Source organism: Ruditapes philippinarum, unplaced genomic scaffold (genome assembly GCF_026571515.1).
Source record: "Ruditapes philippinarum isolate M1 unplaced genomic scaffold, ASM2657151v2 ctg5907_1_1_1_1, whole genome shotgun sequence".
In the NCBI taxonomy this organism is placed as follows: Eukaryota; Metazoa; Mollusca; class Bivalvia; order Venerida; family Veneridae; genus Ruditapes; species Ruditapes philippinarum.
The window spans coordinates 114,855-133,835 of record NW_026853611.1 but is presented as its reverse complement, the minus strand read 5'-3'; the positions used below and the strand labels follow the sequence as shown (position 1 = coordinate 133,835).

At 33.7% G+C, this 18,981-nt stretch overlaps 1 protein-coding gene and 1 long non-coding RNA gene across 2 annotated transcripts; one reads left to right on the top strand and one right to left on the bottom strand.

Annotated features, from left to right (window-relative positions):
- Nucleotides 1-201: 201 nt before the first annotated feature.
- Nucleotides 202-11,978, top strand: LOC132737349 (uncharacterized). Its single transcript, XM_060724619.1, has 13 exons — nt 202-355; nt 836-904; nt 2,948-3,066; nt 3,693-3,777; nt 4,522-4,689; nt 5,351-5,437; nt 6,177-6,271; nt 7,362-7,463; nt 8,206-8,377; nt 9,441-9,505; nt 9,935-10,006; nt 10,289-10,458; nt 11,142-11,978. Exons 1-13 carry the CDS (start codon nt 230-232, stop codon nt 11,378-11,380), a joined length of 1,569 nt encoding a protein of 522 aa, XP_060580602.1. The 5' UTR covers nt 202-229; the 3' UTR covers nt 11,381-11,978.
- Nucleotides 11,979-13,333: 1,355 nt separating this feature from the next.
- On the bottom strand, nt 13,334-14,292 carry LOC132737350 (uncharacterized). The gene is made up of 2 exons (XR_009626725.1): nt 13,951-14,292; nt 13,334-13,861 (listed from the first exon to the last, which is right to left on the bottom strand). It is a non-coding gene; the product is annotated as an uncharacterized LOC132737350 (long non-coding RNA).
- Nucleotides 14,293-18,981: the final 4,689 nt, after the last annotated feature.

Below are 18,981 nucleotides of genomic sequence, written 5' to 3'. Positions count from 1 at the left end.
AATTCTTGCGCGGTCAATTTAATATAGGCAACAGAAGGGTCATTAAGTGAAGATTTAGGTCATAGGCATTTATTAACTCGTCCCAGAAAAATGTTACAAGGCTCATCACAGATTCAGCAAATTAAGAACGCGTTTTTGTTATGTTAAAAAACAAGTTTATATGAAATGCAATATATAAGAAAATGCACTGTATACATGTATATTTTTGTTTATATACAGTTATGGACCAATGAACCCGGTCAATATACTTGAAGGGATTCATACAAATTACGGCTCTAGGGCAGGACAAGTTAGATTTGAAAAGGAAGAAGACTTTAGAATGTTTGCAAAGAGAATACGCAGCTATGGTGTACAGGTAGGGTCAAAATAGCTTTAAGGTGAAGACATTCACATTTCCCAGACTAAAAGGCGTTCATTTCTTTTTACAGAGGGAACGGTGAAAAAATGAACCAATAATAATAATAATAATAATAATAATAATAATAAAAACAAAACTTACTTATAAGTATACTAGTTACCTCCTCACGCAGTGTTCTGGCATCAATCAAGGGGATGCCTCAAAGACTGGTCAGTCCATCATCGGTGTAATGTTAGATGAACTCATATAGATATGAGGTTTCCGTTATGCTACACTTTGAAGTGAACTACTGATCTCACTGCTACAATATTCGAAACAGTCGAAAAGTGTAACTAGACACACTTTCAAATAATGGGCAAAACAGTTCTGGGAATGCAAATATATATACAAAAAAGTTCATCTCTCGTACTCGTATGTTTATAAATAAAAAACAGTATTTGTATCATGTTGTAAAATCATATTTGTTTGATCTCACAGATTGGACAGATAATTACACGAATGGACAAAGCTGTAAACATGCGGACCACCAATCATAACGTTTCAATAGTAAGTTATTTTCTCTTATATTACCGAGCTGTTTTACATAAGTTTACATTTGTATATTATTTCCATATACATATATTCATTGTCAAGTTTGAAACATTTTGTTTGGTTTATTTGATACACGACGTAAAGGTGTAGTTTCATGCTTACAACCTTGTTTTTCTTTTGATTACGAACAAAGTTTGATGCATTACTCATTGTGACCAAAATAGCGTCAGATGAACACGTTATAGAGGTCGCTGGCCACCGGATCACTTACGTAATTTCAATGAAGGTATTGACAAGATGTTACTGTTCGGAGGAGACCGATGTTTTAAGTTTTTGCCTTATTAGTGAAACATAAACCTACAGAATGCATGAATTGGCCTTGCCCAGTTTTGAATTTGGGCTGGCCATTTTAAGCGACAAAGGCTGTCCACTACCGGATCCGGCAGGATCAGGATTAAGCTGCCATGTAAAGCACATACCTTACTACACTGGCGGCAAAAATTAACCACTTCCGGTTCGAGCAGGATCAGAATTAAGCTGTCATGTAAAGCCCATACCTGACTTCACTGGTGGCATAAGCCACCACTTCCGGTTCCGACAGGATGATTAAGCTTCCATGTAAAGCACATACCTGACTTCACTGGCGGCAAAAGCTATTCACTTCCGGTTCGAGCAGGATCAGAATTAAGCTGCCACGTAAAGCACATACCTGACTACACTGGCGGCAAAAAGCTTTCCACATCCGGTTCCGGCAGGATCAGGATTAAGCTGCCATGTAAATCCCATACCTGAATTCACTGGTGGCAAAAGCTATTCACTTCCGGTTCGAGCAGGATCAGGATTAAGCTACCATGTAAAGCACATACCTGACTTCACTGGTGGCATAAGCTATCCACTTCCGGTTCCGACAGGATTATTAAGCTGCCATGTAAAGCACATACCTGACTACACTGGCGGCAAATGCTTCACTTCATGTTCCGGCAGGATCAGGATAAAGCTGCCATGTCAAGCTCATACCTGACTACACTGGCGGCAAAAAGCTTTCCACTTCCGGTTCCGGAAGGATCAGGATTAAGCTGCCATGTAAATCCCATACCTGACTTCACTGGTGGCAAAAGCTATCCACTTCGGGTTCCGGCAGGATCAGGATCATGCTGCCATGTAAAGCCCATACCTGACTTCACTGGCAGCAAAAGCTATCAACTTCCGGTTCCGGCAGGATTAAGCTGCCATGTAAAGCACATACCTGACTACACTGGCGGCAAAACGCTATCCACTTCCGGTTCCGGCAGGATCAGGATAAAACTGCCATTTAAAGCACGTACCTGACTTTACTGGCGGCAAAAAGCTATTCACTTCCGGTTCGAGCAGGATCAGGATTAAGCTGCCATGTAAAGCCCATACCTGACTACACTGGCGGCATAAGCTATCCACTTCCGGTTCCGACAGGATTATTAAGCTGCCATGTAAAGCACATACCTGACTACACTGGCGGCAAAATGCTTTCACTTCCGGTTCCGGCAGGATCAGTATAAAGCTGCCATGTCAAGCTCATACCTGACTACACTGGCGGCAAAAAGCTTTCCACATCCGGTTCCGGCAGGATCAGGATTAAGCTGCCATGTAAATCCCATACCTGACTTCACTGGTGGCAAAAGCTATCCACTTCCGGTTCCGGCAGGATCAGGATTAAGCTGCCATGTAAAGCCAATACCTGACTACACTGGCGGCAAAAGCTATCAACTTCCGGTTCCGGCAGGATTATTAAGCTGCCATGTAAAGCACATACCTGACTACACTGGCGGCAAAAAGCTATCCACTTCCGGTTCCGACAGGATCAGGATAAAGCTGCCATTTAAAGCCCATACCTGACTTTACTGGCGGCAAAAAGCTATTCACTTCCGGTTCCGGCAGAATCAAGATTAAGCTGCCATGTAAAGCCCATACCTAACTACACTGACGGCAAAAGCTATCCCTTTCCGGTTCCGGCAGATTCCGGATTATGCTGCCATGTAAAGCTCAACCTTAATCATTCATGTAAAACGTTCTTTATTAAAGGAAAAGGTGCCATCACTGATGGAGAATATGCGAGCAATGTATGTTAATAATGAGACAGCTTTCCCAATGTACGAACCGTTTAAGGACAAGATGGATGACCTGGTTTCAAATGCTACAACGTACGTGCTTTTTTATTTATTTATTTAACGTTAATTATTCAAGGTTAAATATAGTTAACTATTTTTTTGAAATGGTAAATTTTTTAAGGACAAAATAATCAAATCATGAATGATGTAGGAGTTGTTAAGTGACACAATTTTAGGAAGTTAGGAAAAAAATAAAGGTTGAACGATTATGTTTATGTTTAGGGTTTTAAAATATGTTTTGCCCAATAGAACTGCATTATTTCAAACGAATCATAACACATTTACTTTGGCAATAGACTAAATTTATTCATTCTAATAAATCGACGGTTTTATAAAAATAATTTCAAACACTAAATTATGCGCCGTTCTTGACCAGTTTAATTTTGTAAATTCTGACTAATAAACACTTACTTATACGTAGGGAATTGCTATATTCATAGTGAATATGCCATTTACTTCTCTTTTTACCTTAACCAATACAAATTAAATTTTACCTTTCGTAACCACTTTCCTCTTAGGCTTAATACAGTCATGTAGCGGGATTTCGATGTACTAAATCGTTGATGTGTACTAAATTATTACAATATACGAGTAATAAAACAAACAATGCTACAAAACATTTGCTCAATATTGTCATTTTGATATCTTTTTTTTTTCAGGAAATCTACTATTCGAGATGTTGCTGTAACCAATATCAAGTTTCTCCTAGAGCAAGTAAAGCAACTCGCAGCGTTTATAAAGAATGTAAGTGTTAGTGTAGTAGTGCCCAGATATTGTTTATTTTCAGTATTTTTTCACTCCTAAAAATGTAATAAATGAAACATAAAATAAATATTCGCATGTAGTTAGAAACATTCATTGATAACTTGTACAGTGTACATGGTGTAATTAAATAATTTTACGTTTTTATATGTGTATGTACTTGCAATATTTAGAGTTTTTTTGGACAACTTTCCGTTGAAACAACAAAATGGATGTGGGTGACAGTGCGGAAGTACACGGAACAGACAGATATTCATTGACAAAACACAAAATCCCACAATACATTTCTAAAATGATGTAAGAAGTAAGGCTGTTGAAAAATCAGAAATTTTTGCGAGGGATTAAATTTCGCCCCCACCCCTTATGCGAAATGAAATGTTTGCTAAGTATATTTCATATATATTTAACAAAACTGAAAGTAGGGATTCGCGAATACTTAATATCACGATTTAATCTGAAATGATGATTTTGCGAAATTTTGGCCTTGTGAAAATATCTTTTTTACAGTATCTTTTAAGATTTATAATTAGCTTACCTAATATAGCATTATATCAAGTAAATTTAAAAAGAAAAAAAAAGAATGAAGAAATACCACGCACACTCGCGCACGTACGCACGCACGCACGCACAAACAACAACAGCAACATACTATACTCTTGTTTTTTAACTAATATGATATTAAGCGAGTTATTCAGTTATATATTTGGGCTATTTATATTTTTTCAGACTTACATTCCAAATACGCGGTCATCATTCGGAGTAGGCGGTCTTCCACAGGGGGCGGAGTATTACAAGGCGTGTTTAAAATGGCAACTTTCTATAGACCTATCAGCTGATGAGATACACAGAATGGGAATTAGAGAAGTTCAAAGAGTTCATTCTGAAATTCAAAAGGTAAGCTTTATGATGCCACAAAACAGTTTAAACTTTCAAAAATGATTTTTCTTAAATGATGTCACAAGATGGGCTCAAATATTGATTGATGTCTTACGTGGTTAGTATGAAAATGACTTTTTCTGCCCACACAGCTGTGCAGATCTAGATTATTCGGTACCACTCGGCACATCAGTGTCGTCTGATCATGATCTGCGCTGTTCGCTGGTCAATCAGGCCTTTTTACAATAGTTTTTCGATAGTAACGAATGTTGCATTTCGCACATGCGCATTCTGCGTATAAGGTTGTTGAAAATTTCTCTTAAATATGAAGAATTACGTCTAGATTGAAAGGTGAACAAGTTCATTGAATATAATGTTGCCACCTTATAAATATTCTGTTACTTAGTTAGGAATTTTTGTACATGTTTACATCTTTTAGCTGGATCATATTAATTAAACTAACTCCGGTCATTTTGTTTGTACGCTTGTCAATATCTTTATTGTTTAAACATTTTCTCATTCATGGAATGAATCTGAAATAATGCGGTTTAAAAGGTTAGCCTATAATATATAATGAGCGTGCAATGACAGCTTTTCATTGGTTAATATTTTAATGTATTCATTATATTGAATCATGATGGATTTCACGTGCTTTATATGTATTCCTATTTATAACTAGATAATGAAGAGGGCAAATTTCAAAGGAACAGTGAAAGAGTACAACGAACATTTACGTAAAAACGATAGTTTATTTATCACGGATGGTGTAAGTTCAGCATTTATAGATTACCTTTTTCTTTAGGATATGATCTGCAGTTTTGTATTTATTTCAAAAGTATTAAAAATTTTTTTTTGGTTTTAATTCACGCTGACACTGTTAAGGTCTTATAACAATTTTCCAGCTTATTTTGTGAGGAATATCCCGGTGCCCCTCCATGCATAATTTCAGGCACTGGATAGAACCACCGACACTCCGTAAACTCGCGGAAAAGTTTTCTAACATGACGAGATCTAAAGTCTCTGGCGGGATTCGAAACCGCAGCAGTTTAGTGACAAGTAAGCTAGAGTCGGCGTTCTACCCACTCGGCCTCAGATACCCCTACTAGCCCTAGTAAAACATATTTTTTATGTCAATGATAGATAGATAAATAGATATAAGTTTAGTTATAAGTTTTATGTAACTAAATATTTAAACATAAGAATAATATAAAAATATTAAGTTTGTAAATGGTCGTATAGTAACTTATTATTATAAAGGAAAGTTTCTGAAGGAAAAAAAAAACAGTCAAACTTGATTATTGTGTGCCTATTACAGTATATAGCAATACCAGTTATAGTTTTAATCAACTTATTTTGTTTTCCAAATTTTCAATAACAATTCTTATACTGAAGGATCTAGGAATACTGAACAGTATTCATTCCTAGAACAGTATTCAAAGCCAAAATGAGTTTCAATTTTGTTGATCTTGTTTATTTTACATGTACATTTTTAATTTCAAATTCAGGATGTAGCTTTGCAGATGTTTAAAGATTACTACAATGAAACTATTGTGCCAAAGTTGGATACAATGTTCGAAAATATACCGGATTTTCCTTTAAAGTAAGTTCAAAGTTTGATGCATAGATATTTGTTTTGTCTGTATTATTATAGGAAAAAGTTTGTAAGTTGTTTAATTAATGTAGCAAATATGTCGTATTATATAAAGCTTGTTTTCTTATCTAAACAATCATTTAAGTACGGAGGCATAGCGGGCCATGCCGGAAGTTTTTGATTTTAAAATGGTCGCGAGTAAACTTTTCGGTTATTTCTTTTTTTATCGTTTTTATAACGCGGCCATTAGTTTTTGTTTTAAATATCCGAAATGTCCCCCTCTATGATTCCGTATTGAAGAAATATAGATTCTTGCACACACATGTTTATATAGTTAAACCTAGGCCTTTTTGAAAAATAGCGATGATGCTTTTTGAGCACACGGTTGAAAAATTTGTTTAATGGAGTCCAAGATCTAAAGGCATTTAAATATAAAACCGGATCTTACAAAGATTATCTTGATCATTTAAAAGATAATTAAGAAATTTACTCAGAATGGAAGAAAAATAGGTTTTCTTTGTGAGAATTTAGCCTCGTTTGAGTTGCTTAAATGCGTTTTATTTTTGAGTTAGTTTGCACGAAACAAAAGATTTTTCTGGAACACGGAGTGAGATAATCATCTTGCATGCAAGTTATTTTTTTCTAGGCCTACATCAAAAGGTAGACAAGTCAAAATTTGATTTTAAAAAATTCTGTCCAGTCATCTCAAAAAACTGCAGTGGAGTCCCTTTAAGAATTTACTTGCCACTTCATTTATGTTCCCTTGAAAACTTTACATATCGAGGGATGTCATGGGTTATGATTGCATATCACTGCAAAAACTTTTTTTTTCAATCACTGAATTATTTGAATTGTTTGATTAAACTAGCAGTGATTTTCTATAAATGCTCTGAGAAAACTTGTGCTGTCATTCACTTTCTTTTAAGCAGTTTTGGCTTTCTTTTAATTTCGAGGTTAGCGTTTCGCCAATTATATTTGGCATACGTTTTTGGAACGCTTTTCCGTAGGACTGGGCTATATCATGATGCGAGAAATGGAAAAAGGGCATTGAAAATTAAAATTTTACAGTAACATTTTTTTCCCATTAATTTATTTTCAGGATTGAAAAGATGACATACAATGGTCCAAATGGTATTTATAAAAATGGAGCCCCGGATGGATCACGGCCGGGCATTTTCCTAGCAAATGTTAATTCAAAAGTGTAAGTTATACAAGATCAGAGCCGTCTTACTTATGCCTATATCCATGTCAAGCTTATTGCGTTAGAACGTCTGTAACCGAGTGGTTCAAGTCGTTGACTTCAAATCATTTGCTCCATACCACTGTGGGTTCGAATCCAAAATCATGTCAAAGGGTTTGTATTCTGTCTTGTGAGAAAGCTATCCGGCCCGGTAACTGAACGTTGGTGGTTCTACACAGGTTCCAGTTTTTGCCAGAAATAATGCACTGAGAGGCGCCCGAGGGCTTCCTCTACCAGTAAAGCTTGAAAGCTTGGAAGTTTCCGTAATACCTCTACTGTTCTGGTACGACGTAAACACCTATCCCACAACGAAAAGATTATTTTTTTTATGTTCGTTCTATATAGACAATTTGTCAGTCTTTTTAAGACCATGAATGGTTTCAAAAGACCAAATGAATGATTAAAACCATATTATCAAAACTCATATTATATTTATGTATTCCCTTTCAAATAAGACAAATGACTGACTGAAAAAGCTGCCCTTTTAAACACATGCGCTAGCTATACACACAACTAGCATTTAAGTACTCGGGAATTAAATGCTATTGTTTACACATGCTATATCCGAAGTGTTTATATACATTCGTGTGATTTTTAACGATAAAAACGATTGGAGAGCTAAATGATAAAGAACATTACGAAATCAAATGATAAAAATGGCGATAGTTCAATTACTGTACCTTAAATCGTTGTATATTTGCAGACCGAAATTCGACATGGCCGCCTTATTGCTTCACGAAACTGATCCTGGCCACCATTTACAGGATTCTTATGCATTAACTGCCCAGGGAATACCATTGTTCAGAAAAGTCACAGATTTCTCAAAATATTTCGGAGTTCCTTTGCATTTTCCGTTCTACACTGCATATTCCGAGGTACGATCTTTAACAATATATGTATAAATAAACAATTGACGTTGTTAGTGTAAATTTTTAGAGTTATATATTTTTTTTTCGCCCGGAAAAGACACAATTTAATCAATATTTCTTGGCGTTAACTTAATTTTGTATTTTGTAAATAGAAACAGACATGTGATTTCAAATTTCCAGAAAGCTGTTAGTCTTAGTGCAAGGTGGATACTTGTATTTAATATTTTTGCCAGTTTAAGGTATTTGGACACAATATTACAATTTTGCTTCGTTTCCCTTGCTAACGCAAAGAAATATGTCCGCTTATTCAGAGTTCAAGAGTGAATCACTGATAATCTTGAAAAGGAAACATGGTTATATGTAAAGTGCAACATCTCTCACGCCTCCTAGCACCGGCTTTAGCTGTATTTCATCCTCAACACTTTAAGATTTGGAATCAATCATCCCGAAGGATCTGGACAATATAACAACATTAAAGAGACTCCACTGAGGTCCAAAAGCCTAAACACATGCAATTTTAATTTCTTGCATAAATGAGCTGGGACCCTTAAAACAGAGATAAAAAGACAATAAAGAATATTCAGCAATAACTTTGTAAATTGTATTTTTGTGTTTTTCCTAGCCCGATTTGAGTGAAAAACGGTTTTCCTTTTGGTCATTTATCACAATTAGAATAATGATTCTGGAAAAAAAACGGAGTGGGCAAATGATGAAATTTTGCACAATAGGTTATTGGGCTTGAATGGAACAGTAACCTCTAAAAAACACTATTTTCAATCCCATCGTGTAAAATAACCCTCAGTGGAGTTTCTCTAAGATACAAAAGACATTTCTACGGCTGCTGTGATTATACAACTTTGATTCTGGAAAAGGGGAAATCTTACAGAAGCAATGGAATCAAAGCTGCAGTCTCGGTTTACTAAGTTATGTGCACAGAGTGCCTGAATATTTGAAATTTTCCATTGAATTTTATCCTCTCTACTTCTTAAAGCACAGCATTTCAATTCCATGTTTTTATTCATCATTTGTAATTGCATACAAGTAACTAAAATGTTGTTCATGTTTTCAGGGTTGGGGACTTTACTCAGAAGATTTAGGCGAGGATATGGAGATATATAAAGACGATATGGATAAGTGTGTATATTTAAATCTTTTATCTGAGCAAATTTTGATTATTATTTCCTATTGCATACGAATTATGTCAAACAAGACTACATTCTTAAGTCTGCCTCCAATCAGTGAATTATTTGAGCATCTTTATATATATAATTTCTGTCTTTTGATCCAATGAAATCTCTACGCAGTGATCTCACCTACAATCTGCCAAGGGAGGTAATCACTGTGAGGAGTTTTGATCCAATGATGACTGGTGACAAACGCTTATATTAATTAAATTTGAAGCAGAGTGACTTAGATTTAATTTACGTTACATTAAGAATGCACGCATCGGAAGTAAAACTTTTCATCTAATGTATAGTTACTCCTCTTTTCAATTATGTTCGGTACGTTTTATCATTTAAGGTCTCCCCTTATCATGCTTGTATTTTCAACTTATTTTTTAAGGTTTGGTAAATATGGACTAGAAATATTCCGTGCCGCTCGGCTTGTTGTCGACACTGGTATCCATGCTAAAAAGTAAGTATTTGAAGTAAGCCATTTTTTTTATTGTAGCTTTAAAAAGATCTTTAGAAATACTTCAAATCGTTGCGCCCTGTTACAATGTACTCTCCAAATAACATTTCAATGAATTTACAGAAAGCTGCCGAAGACCTCTATTCCGTGTGCTTGCCGCCACATGTTATAAGACCTTTATAAGCATTTTCCAATGTTTTTCTCACAATGATGGTTATTCGTTATTGATTCAATATAATATAAAGTAAATAATCATTATTAGACTTCTAAAATTATGTATTTTAGCTGGCCACGTGAACGTGCCATACAGTACATGAAAACTTATACAGCATATACACCGGAATTTATTGAGCGGGAAATTGATCGATATTCAACATGGCCGGCACAATCGACTACATATATGATTGGCAAGTTAAAGATCAGAGAACTCCGGGATAATGCAAAAGAACGTCTGTGTATGTATAAATAAGCCGCGTCACGACAAAACCAACATAATGGGTTTGCGACCAGCATGGATCCAGACCTGCCTGCGCATCCGCGCAGTCTGATCAGGATCCATGCTGTTCGCTATCAGTTTCTCTACTTGTTATAGGGTTTGTAAGCGAACAGCATTGATCCTGATCAGACTGCGCGGATGCGCAGGCTGGTCTGGATCCATGCTGGTCGCAAATCTATTAAGTTGGTTTTGTCATGACGCGGCTCAAATAAAGTAACATTTAACTTAAATTGATAAATATCCCCTTTCACAGGTACTTAGTTAACACCTTTTATAAGCAAGACATTTTTTGAAAAACATGTTTTCTAAGGACACATACAATTTTCAGATGTATGCAAACAAATTGACATTTGAGATATGGCGAACTAAGTATTAGAAAGTATGTTGAAGCCAAAATTTGCTTGCAACGTTGTTTAAACCTACATATTCCAAATCCAAAACATACTTTCACCATTAAAACAATAACAACAAAGCAGAACAACAATGCAATAACAACAACAACAAAAAAAACACAAAGAAAACAACAACAACAAAGAAAACAAAAGCGTTTGTAGTTAAAGGATGTTGAGGGAATTCTTGTTATATTTCATGAGACTTCGGATATGTTTAAGAAATAAGATCTCATTAAAATCTTTGTTGCAGGTAATTTTGAAAAAGACGAATTGATTAAACCATTCCACAGTGTAATCCTAAGCAACGGAGCTATGCCTCTAAGTGTTTTACAAGACGAAATAAAGAATTGGATAGAAATGGAAGCCGTGAAAAATGCGAGAGCGGGAACTTGCAAGGAGACAAGCGGTGCCGATAGCTTTAACAACGTGCACTCTGTCCTACTTTTTACATGCACTTTAATTGGTTTATTATGTAGAAATCATGTTTAATCATAGACAGAGGAATTGTTGCCTTAAAAATCATTCGTTCAGCATTAAATTTTCTGTTTGAAAGATCTGAATTTATGTAAAATAATCTGAAAATTATGTTGCTTTTTCAGTGTTAAAAGTCAATTACAGTTTAATAACTTTCTTTTCACCTGTAGAGAAATTAAAATTGCTGACAACTTCCTAATGTAGTAACATTTTTTTCATATATATACACTAATGTTTATAATTGTTAAAGGAACTCCACTGAGGGCCAAAAGCCTAAAAGCATAAAATATGAAATTAAACACAGATCAACTGGGTCACTTGTAAAAAGTCAAATGACTCACTAAATAATTAAATAAAAAATCTTTTGTTTTCCTGAGATTCTGATAGTGTTAATAGTTAAATGCGTTTATAATTTTTTTTTGTTGACTTTTGGGTCTTTTTGCACAATGAATATAATTATTGTAGACAAAAAGGAATGAACGAATAATCTGAAATTTATGCACATACTGATTTGTCTAGGACTTCAGTCCTATAATGTAAAAAAAAAACAAAAAAAAAACACAACAGCAAAATAACAACAACAACAATAAAAAACAACACCCCCCCCAAAAAACCCCCCAAAAAACAAACCAAAAAACCCCCCAAACAAACAAACAAAACAAAAACACGTCAGTGGAGTCCCTTTCACAATTCATTTCACTAATTCTTAACTTTAGTTAGATCTATTTTTTTATGCCCCCGCCATGTAATGGCCGGGGCATATAGTGTTACCCTGTTCCGTCATTCCGTCCTTCCGTCCTTCCATCCTTCCGTCATTCTGTCATTCCGTCATCATCAGTTTCCGTTCATTATCTTAAGAACGGTTGCACACATTCAACTCAAATTTGACATATGGATATGTCATGAGAAAATACAGGTCAAGTTCGAATTTGGTCATGGTTCGATGATTTTTGGCAGAGTTATGCCCCTTTTACTTTGAAAATAATATGAAATTTTAGTTTCCGTTCATTATCTCCCCAACGGTACAACTTATTCAACTCAAACTTGACATATGGATATGTCATGAGAAAATACAGGTCAAGTTCGAATTTGGTCATGGTTCGATGATTTTTGGCAGAGTTATGCCCCTTTTACTTTGAAAGTAATATGAAATTTACAGTTTCCGTTCATTATCTCCCCAACGGTACAACATATTTAACTCAAACTTGACATATGGATATGTCATGAGAAAATACAGGTCAAGTTCGAATTTGGTCATGGTTCGATGATTTTTGGCAGAGTTATGCCCCTTTTACTTTGAAAACAATATGAAATTTTCAGTTTCCGTTCATTATCTCCCCAAAGGTACAACACATTCAACTCAAACTTGACATATGGATGCGTCAAAGGAATGCGCAGGTCAAGTTCAAATTTGGTCATGGTTCAATGATTTTTGGCAGAGTAATGCCCCTTTCACTTTGAAAATAATATGAAATTTACAGTTTCTGTTCATTATCTACCCAACAGTGTTACATATTCAACTTAAATTTGACATATGGATATGTCAAAGGAATGGGCAGGTCAAGTTGGAATTTGGTCATGTTTTGATGATTTTTTGGCAGAGTTATGTCCCTTTCACATTGAAAATAATATAGATACATCTTAGGAATAAGCAGTTTAAATTTGAATTTGGTCGTGGTTCAATGATTTTAGACAAACTTATCTTTCCTAAATGCTGGAAAAATTTTGAACTTTCAGTTTCAGCACTCATACTTTTAGCCATTATTTTGGCTACAAATATGCAATATGCTATTTTTAAAAGGTTAAGACTGAATAATTTCAGTGCCTTGAACATTGCATGAAAATGGTTTGTGTTAACATTGAAAAGTTTTAAGGGCTTTGAACTTAAAATGAAAAAAAAAAATTAATGGACCATCTGAAATTTTGGCTGCATGCGGGGGCATCCGTGGCATGATGACACATTTCTAGTTTATCAATATCTTAGTTATATTTATATACAAAAGATAGCATTTACATTTATACAGTTAGGGTAGTTTAAGACAATCATGTTTTACGTTGAAATTATGCATTAACTTGATATGCATCTAATTATTATTCGAACCAAAGTTAGGGTGTTCTGTTTTGGTCAGTTAAAATGTCGTCTGTTGATATGCAAGATTTTGATTAAGTCACTTTAGTAGCGATATTTATCATTATTGTGGAGCAACCATACTGTGATTTAACGTTTGACTTCAATTTAATCCTCTCAAGCCTCAATTTTAATCCTCACAAACTCCAACTTTAATCCTCGCGAGTTTCAACTTTAATCCTCACCAGCTTCACTTTAAGCCTCGCGAGTTTCAACTTTAATCCTTACCAGCTTCAACTTTAATCCTCGCGAGCTTCAACTTTAATCCTCACAAACTCCAACTTTAATCCTCGCGAGTTTCAACTTTAATCCTCACCAGCTTCACTTTAAGCCTCGCGAGTTTCAACTTTAATCCTTACCAGCTTCAACTTTAATCCTCGCGAGCTTCAACTTTAATCCTCACAAACTCCAACTTTAATCCTCGCGAGTTTCAACTTTAATCCTCACAAACTCCAACTTTAAGCCTCGCGAGTTTCAACTTTAATCCTTACCAGCTTCAACTTTAATCCTCGCGAGCTTCAACTTTAATCCTCACAAACTTCAACTTTAATCCTCGCGAGTTTCAACTTTAATCCTCACCAGCTTCACTTTAATCCTCACAAGTGTCAAACATTACTCTGATTATAACCGTTGCGAGTATTTATTCTAATTCTCGTATGCCGCTTTAGCAGAACTTCGGCTATGATCTCCGGTAATGGAAAGAATTATAGTTTCCAAAAAGTCGAAATATACTTTCGACTATTATTAAATGTCCAAAACAGGGCACCATACATCGAGCTTATACAATCTAAAAGAGAAAACAGTTTCACAGTTTAGAAACTGTAAATTGGACAATATTCACTTACCCGATTGTCAAAAAGTGCGAAGAAACTGGAATTTATGGACGTGCTTAAAATCTTGATCATGCCAAAAGTGTCAATTACGCCATATTTATGTAATTTATTATTAGAACATAACAATGAAACAAAATGAAATACATTATTTATAATCAAATAGTAAAAGAGAAGTTTAATACTCGTGGTGTCTTTCCTTTTTGTACGGCTAACAATAACTGGAAATGTATAATAACAAATATTCAGAGTAATAAAGATTTTAAATAGTTATAGCGTTTTCTTTTTTCTTTTTCATTTTTTCTAACAGGCATCGGAATAGTTCATTACTTTGTTAACAATTGATGCAGTTCATCAACAGCGACTTTACTGCGTGTTTTGGGTAAATAAAGTGCGTAATCACGCATTGATAAAATAACAGTCCTATTCAGAACTATAACCTTAACATATGTTTTATCTCGAGAAAACAATCAAAGATTTTGTTTGTTTTATGTCACATGGACGCAGTATAGTTCGTATGGCGACGTTCCAGCATTACTGGTGGAGGAAACCCTAGTGCCCTTTAGTGCCCGCCGACGTTCCATAAACTAGCTGGATAGCTTCCTTATATGAAAGAATCCGAAGTCCCTGTCGGGATTCGAACCCACAGCGTTGCGTTTAGGAGGAAGTGGTTTAAAGTAAAAAAAAAAACAGATAATAACCACGTCGGTGTTACCAGAAAAAATATATAATGTCGTTGATTTGAATGCTAAAATGTTATTAAAGTTACTGACACTTTGAAAATCCGATCTCAACAAGCACTGGCAATAATGCTGTGTGACCATGTGACCTAAACACATTCTCAACTTTATCAATGTTATTAATTCCTTACCACGAATTGCTGATATAAAAACAGTGAAAATATAAGCAAATATCATATTTGCCACACCATCTGTTCCCCTTATCTTTACCCAGCAGAGGCCGGACGTGATTGGCCTTTGCCAACAGTATAGAGCCAGGTCAGCCAGCATAACTGTGCAGTTTAACCAGGACCTATACTTTTGGTTGACGAAATTGAAATTTGCATTACAGAAAGCCAAGATATTGACAATGTACAGTTAAAAAAATTGGAAGCTGTTTAGTCCTTTTAAAACAAAATAACAGGTTAAAATTTAAATATGAGTACATCAATCTTGTACAACGTGACTATACCAAGATCAAAACTCTAATACATCAGATATTGCTGAATTGTTGTTTGTTTTTTTTCCGTTTTAATATTTCCATGACGCTTTGGTTAATAGCATCAGCCGGAAAAAATAAGATAAATACATCCCTCTACACACGCACGCACGCACACTCGCACACTCGCACACACACACACAAAACAACAACACAAATACAGAGAAAAAAATCCAACAAACAATAAGACAAGAAGAAATAAATAAATAGATAACAAACAACAAGAACAAATAAAAATAACGGTTTTCCTCAAGTTAACACCTCCTCCTCTCAAATTGCAAGACCCTCCCCTAAAAAAAACAAACAAAAAACAACAACAACAAAAAAACAACAACAACAAAAAACCACAAAAAAACCCACAGAGTTAAAAGTAACAAAAACAACAAAAATACCCCTCAAAACAACAACACACCACACATGAAAAAATGGAAGAGAAAAATAAAAGAGAAAAAAGAAACGTAACAAAACAACAGAAAAAACAACACCATTTATCATCATATTAAGATAGCAGTCGAGTACAAGTGTACTGTTATTCGTATGAAATGTAAACCTAATAATTATACAAAACCCTGAGTCCATGACCTAGTTATTTCATTTTTTATGACAATTATTAATTATTAGTTATTAACTGACTTACATGTTTTAAAACTTTTATATCCCCCATTCCGTGAATAACATTATGCAAATGACGAACTGTCTTACATGTTTGTCATTTGCATAAAGTAATTTACGGAAAGGCGGATATAAACGTTTTAAATAATTAGAAAACTTTATAATGGTGAATAATATATTATCTTCAAAAATACTGAGAAAATATTAAAATATCAAAATCACATTTAAAACAATAAGAAAACTGTCATTTTATAATGTTTTTATTTAAGCGAATGTACTCTGAAAGGATATCAACTTTATCTATATTTCGCGTAAACATTTTGTATCATATCCCAAAAGTCAAGAAAACCGAATACATTAATTCTTTTAAACAAGACAATCTTTAAAAAACGTACATGAAAAAAATGGCCTGATATTAGCTATATATGTCAATTGGTTAACGCGTGTATTAAATTGTTCAATTAATATACAAACTTAACTTTATAATATCTTAATGTCAATAACTGAAAAGATAAATTAGTTAAAAGAAGCATTTGCAATGAAAAGATTGACACGTAGTATCATATTTTGCATAAAAATACACAACCCACCACAAAACAACAACAACAACACCCCCAAAAAAAATCACAAACAACACACCCCCCCCCCCCAAAAAAAAAAACAAAAAAAAAAAAAAAAATGTTTTCCTTTTACTTGCCTTGAAGATAACAAATATTGCTAATAATAAAATGCATGTAATTCTGCGGCTGACGATCTTTCATGAAACAAGATCAATTATGTCAATTTAGAGTTAAATTATGTTCCATCTTTTTCACTTTAAATCCTTTTTTGTCTGCCTTAGTGTAAAACAAATAAGTAAGCGAGAGAGAAGTCCTGGAGGAAAACTTTAAAAAAAAAAAAAATAATTTGTGCTCGTTTTAGTGGCAGCAGAAAAATTCCGAAATATAATTTCGCAACCTGCCTTCAGATGAACGAAAATGTTTGAATAAATCATTGTGAAAAATGTACTAAAATTTGAGGAAAAGTAGAATGATTTAAGTTATATGATCGATTAATTGTGATTTGTTCATCATGCGTAACTATATTTCTACTGCGTTAGTAACGCAGTAATGGCATTTTTTTGCACATTTTGACATCTTTCTGTAATTAACGTGGGTTGTAAGTGTCATTGATAATATGTAAATTGCTTCCGTTTGGTTACAATACAATATTATACATTTAATTGGATTTTCAAAATTTTCATGAAAATAAGCATAAAACTGGAGCCGTGCTGTGTTGCAACCACTATTGAAATAAAACCACTATTGAAATAAATTATTTCAATAGTGGTTGCAAATTATTTCTCATAATAAGCTTCATAACCCACCACTATTGAAGTAATTTATTTCAATAGTGGTCGTAATAAACTTCATCATCAACCACTATTGAAATAATTTATTTCAATAGTGGTCGTAATAAAATTCATCACTAACCACTATTGAAATAATTTATTTCAATAGTGGTCGTAATAAAATTCATCACTAAACACTATTGAAATAATTTATCTTAATAGTGATGTTTATAATTACATGTATCCTTAATTGATTTATTTTAATATACAGGGGGTTTGAGTTGAAAAAAAAAAAAATTGAAGTTCCGGTAATTTCCAATGTGTTAATTCTTGTACAAATAATTTACGATTTTCACATTATATATCAATACAAAGAAAAAGGTAAAGAAAAGAATATGAAAACAATTCTATACATCATTCTACGAGATTTTTTTTTATTTCTGCACAACAGTAAAAAATCCGAAAAGAGGTACGTTAAGTTCATAGTCTCGGTTATAATTACTGTAAAATATAAGTCTTTAATACCTTTTATTTGTATTTTAATTTGCGTGAATTGGTTATATATTTTTACACACCCGTGAAAATTGTAACATTATACCATATTTCCTTTTAGTCTTGATTATTAATACCGTAAAATATGCAAGTATAATACCCACTTTTTATATCTGATATTGTTCGTTAGATAAAGTGTTTCTTGCGTGACAATAGTAATAACAAAGTAATATTTCTAAAAAATTCATTCTCGTCTACAATACAAAAAAATAATGAAACATTAGTCTTTAAAAGTGTCTGTAAAGTGACTCTTAAAATGAAATGCATCCCCAACTACTATTGATATAATTACTTCGATAGTAGTTGTATTTCAATAGTGGTTGCAAAGTGATTCTTCAAATGAAATAATCCCCAACCACTATTGAAATAATTTATTTCAATAGTGGTTTTATTTCAATAGTGGTTGCAAAGTGATTTTTCTAATGAAATGCATTCCCAACCACTTTTGAAATAATTTATTTCAATAGTGGTTTTATTTCAATAGTGGTTGCAACAGTGCTGCTTTAAAACTAAAATATCTCCTTTGAATATGATCAAGTATAAATATCATTTGAACAATTGATTAAATATAAAACAAATCTGATATTTGGTTTCATATTTTTTTAATAAAATGGGAATAGAGGTTGAGTTTGATTAAAAGGTTTATTTTTTTGGATTAAGATGGCTTATTTAACACAATATTTCAGATGGTTAACTCATGTGAATATAAAAGAATTTGTCGATTCATTTACCATAATAACGTACATCGGTACAATTTACGTAAAAGAATTAAAATGTAGTCAAAATGAGAAGAAAAAAATAGATAAAATAATAATTATAATAATAATAATAATGATAATAATTATAATGATAATAATTATAATGATAATAATAAACAATGAATAAAAAACAGCCAAAAAAATAGCAAATTAGCAAAGAAACAACAACATCCAAAAAAGAAACAAAA